Source organism: Elaeis guineensis, chromosome 1 (genome assembly GCF_000442705.2).
Source record: "Elaeis guineensis isolate ETL-2024a chromosome 1, EG11, whole genome shotgun sequence".
NCBI lineage: Eukaryota > Viridiplantae > Streptophyta > Magnoliopsida > Arecales > Arecaceae > Elaeis > Elaeis guineensis.
Window position 1 is genome coordinate 99,778,779 of NC_025993.2, and position 4,257 is coordinate 99,783,035.

At 39.9% G+C, this 4,257-nt stretch overlaps 1 protein-coding gene across 1 annotated transcript; it reads left to right on the forward strand.

Moving 5' to 3' along the window:
- The first annotated feature begins 525 nt into the window (after positions 1 to 525).
- LOC105060784 (putative disease resistance protein At1g50180) lies at positions 526 to 2,221 on the forward strand. The gene has a single exon (XM_010944621.2). It carries the CDS (start codon positions 526 to 528, stop codon positions 1,768 to 1,770), a length of 1,245 nt encoding a protein of 414 aa, XP_010942923.1. The 3' UTR covers positions 1,771 to 2,221.
- Positions 2,222 to 4,257: the final 2,036 nt, after the last annotated feature.

Sequence of the window (4,257 nt, forward strand, 5' to 3'; positions counted from 1 at the left end):
GCTGATCCAAATACCGGATTCGAGGCATGATAAACTATAGTATAAATCACTTGTAACAAAATTCCAGCATTCAAAAAGAAAAAGAGTATATGTAAATCACTCTTCTTTGGTAATGGTTATACGTAAAGTGATTAATTAATGGCTTGTAGGGTCCTCGCATAGCTTCGCAATCACTCGTATAGAATGTTCTCTTCTTCGCTTTGTTGTTTTAGTCCTGATAATAATGGCACGTCTTTAATAGCATAGACTCCGGTTACTGTATTTCTTTAGCCTGGTATGCGGGATTAGCAAGGCAAGCCAGGCATCCTTCTATTATTATTTTTTTTTAGTATAATATTGGAGGAATAAAAAGAAGCATCCATCTTTCTTTTCCTTTTGCTCTTTAGAATTGAAATCAAAAGTAATTCTTATATATGAGCAAGTGCCAATCTCTATAGCAGCATTAATTCTAAAGCAAGATCTTAATCATCTCCTACCTTCACGAGGGGGGGCAGAGAGAGAGAGATGGAGGCCCTTGCGACAGAGATGGCAAAGACTGCTATTGGTGACCTCTCAAAAAAACTGGTAGGCATGCTCTCATCAGAGACGAACATGCCCGGACAGGTGCGTCAAGAAGTCCAGTTGATAAAAACTGATTTCAGTGGAATGAAAGCCATCCCGTTGAGTGCTGATGCAAAGGTGGAGACCGAACCTCCGGTGAGAGAATGGGTCAAACAAGTGAGAGAATTGGCTTATGACACCGAGGACCTCATCGATGAATTCAGAGTTCACATAGCCTGGTCTCGTCGCCATGGCATCATGGGCTTTCTTCATAATATTGTTCAGAAGATCAAGAAATGCAAAAAGAAGCACGAGATCCACACCCAGCTACAACAAATCAACATCAGAATTAAAAAGGCGGAGGAAAGCCGTTTAAGCTTGGGTCTCCAACCAGTCCCTGATCGAGTCACCACGAAGGAGCCACAAGAGCCAGCGGCTCTCTTCGTCGAGGAAAGAGAACTCGTGGGCATCGACAAGCGAAGAGATCATTTGATCCGGTGGTTGCTGGAAGGAAGCAAATCCCTGCGAGTAATTCCGGTGGTCGCCATGGGTGGCATGGGCAAGACTGCCCTTGTGAAGAAGGTTTATGATAGCCCGAAGGTGAGGAGCCCCGGACAGTTTGATTGCCATGCTTGGTTCACTTTGCCGAAAACAGTCTATGTCAAAATGCTGCTAAGAAAAATGATCACAAAACTCAACGCTCGGGTAGGGGAAGACCCAACAACTGTTGTCAAGGTCCACGGACCCACTGGTTCCCTCCTGGGACCCTCAATTTCCGTCAGAGTAGGAAGACCAACGGAGCGAAAAAGGGAGATAGAGACAGCAGACATGGATGACCTCATCCAAATGCTCCGAGACCATCTCAAAAGTAAGAGGTACGTGATTGTTCTTGATGAATTATGGAGCATACCTGCATGGGAGAGCATAAAATATGCATTTCCTGATGATGAACTTGGTAGCCGGGTTGTGATAACAACACGGCATTCCGACATTGCGGCTACTGCCTCAATTTATTGTGCACCACCAGATGATGCTCTCGTGTACAATCTCAAACGTTTGACTCCAGAGGATTCTTGGACTCTGTTTTGCAAGAGAGCCTTCGGACCAAAAGATACTTGCCCCCCATTCTTGAAGGACTGGTCTGAAAAAATTGTGAAGAAATGTGGTGGATTGCCGCTTGCCATTGTGACAATCGGTGGCATCAGCTGCCATCGACGCTACGAAGCCTGAAGTTGTATGGCCTGGTGATGGAGAAATTGCCCGACAACATCAAGTCGCTGGAATGCCTGGCCAAGTTGGTCCTTAGTGGAACCAGATTAACAGAGGACCCTTTCCCTGTCCTCGAGACACTTGCAAGCTTGTCGGAGCTCCAGCTTCACCAAGATGCGTACGTGGGGGAAGTGTTGCACTCCACGGGAGGGTTCTCGAAGCTTAGAACAATGCATCTCACGCACCTCAGTGATTTGAAACTGGTGAGAGTGGAAAGAATGTCGATGCCCATTTTGGAGAGCCTAAGGACAAAGGGGTGCCCGGGCCTTGTCGACCTCCAGATGGAAGGGTCCCGCGAGAGCCTCATCATCGACCATGACGTGCAGTGAGTGAGGAAGTGGGAGAGGCCAAGGCCAATGGCTCCAAGCCACTCAAGTGTGTGTAGAATCCATGTCGTTTTCTGGCCTGCAGAGGATTTGCTTCTTATTTCATGGAATGTACTCGGGCACTGGATGGCACCTTATGTATCGTGCTTAGTGCCATAGATATTGCGTGCATGTTCGTGAATGATGATGCCAATTGGTAATTAATATGATGCTTAATTTTAATTACAGTGGAAATTTAAAGGGCTTCAGTCATGGAGAACCCAAAATCATTAGGCATGCCCAAAAACCAATCCTTTTGTGAGGAAAAGGGGTAGATTAACAGTCCATGCTGACATTCCACCCTTTCTTCACAAGAACCTCCCAAGAATGAATCTTGTTTATGAGAGAAAGCCAGCTTTCCAAAGAGTCTTGTAATAAGGATAGCATAATTCATCATTGTTGATGAAGTGATGGAAAGAGTTCATCGTAAATGGACTATTGCTAGTAAATTTCCAAGTGGGAATGTCTTCAATCCATTAACCATTCAAGTGTGAACATATTACGAGTCACATATAGCAGAAACATGGTACATTCGCCATTGCTTGTGTAGTATATTAATTTTTATTTTTTTTGAGTAGTCATTGTGTACTATATTAAGATCATGAGGATAAGGCATTATTACAAAAAAGAAAAAAACAATAATAGTAAATAATAATCAAGGTATAATATATATTATCGGCATAAACATATGGCATAAAGATATCGCATTTAATAAATTGTAAATTGATAAAGCTTCTGGCTTGACAAATTTTGTATAACAACATGAGACTTCATCCAAAAAAACTAACTGAAAGATATTATTTGGATTTCTTAGTCCTATATAAGTATCCTTTCTAGTGAATAACTGATATAGAACTAAATATAAACCTCCATGAATTCTTATATATTCCTCTTATTTAAGCCTTGACGTTCTCACCAGACTAGAGATTTGAAGTCATGTATATATCCTTTCATAAACACCAGGACCGACTTATGGTCAGCTCAGTGAATCCGTGCTATAGTATTCCCTAGTCTATATGAGCTATGGGCTGGATCTGCTCTAATATCATTTATAACAATCCAGGATCTCATTCAAAAAGACTAATCGAAATGTTTTATTTGGATTCCTTATTTCTACATAAGTATTCAAGATCTTTCCAGTGAATAATTGATGTGGGATTAAATATATGTTCGCATGAGTCCTTACATTTTGTGTCACCTTTGTTGTGTTAGCCAGCATGGACAATGTATTATTTTTAGATCTACAAGTTAAGTTTTCTTCTAACGGATCAGGAGTCTTCATTTCCTAGAAGACAAGACACTAAATCAAACATTTCTCAAACTATATAAGTTCTAATCAACTTCCAAAAAATTTCTAAACATAGGAAATATTATTTATAATTCTACCATTTTGTATATGTTCTACTAAAAATATGTTGTGACAGGTTCACTTATACCAATTTCAAATGCTAATATAAAATGGCTAATCCACTTCATGCGCCATTGCGTTTCATGGCATAGTGCCATATATGGATGTTCTACTAGATGTGTCTCTACTTATCATATATGCATAGCTATTGTCACACCCCAACCCTCCATTTAGGTTGATGCGTGAGACGGCCGCATATTTCATAAGAAATTCCCAGAGAACGTGAAAGGCTTGTAGGATGAAAATCATATTCACATTGCCATTTAGCAAAACAAAATAAATGATGTAAACTTCAACATCTTAAAACAACTCAAGGTTCAAATGCAATTCTTATTTATTCATCTGATGGTATTAGAAGACTTTTATTCCTCTCTATCCCTCGCTAGCGAACCAACTTAACAAATTCTATGCATCTTGCAACTCTAAAATAATAAATAAAAAAATATTATGAACTAACTAGCTCAGTAAGAAAACCCCATACAAGCACAAATTTTTCAATAATATGTGTGGAGCATTAAACGTAGCTATTGAAAATTCTCAAGTATAATATCATGACACATATATCATGTATTAAGCCAAGTATGCACAAAAATATATTAACCATAGAATATATCTTAGTCAAATTTTTTAACTAAATGTCTCTCATCAGTCATTTCAAGTGAAGCTCAATGATAA

Bases quoted from the DNA above. Each gene is read 5' to 3' on its own strand.
- LOC105060784 (XM_010944621.2), top strand. From the start codon at position 526: ATGGCAAAGACTGCTATTGGTGACCTCTCAAAAAAACTGGTAGGCATG.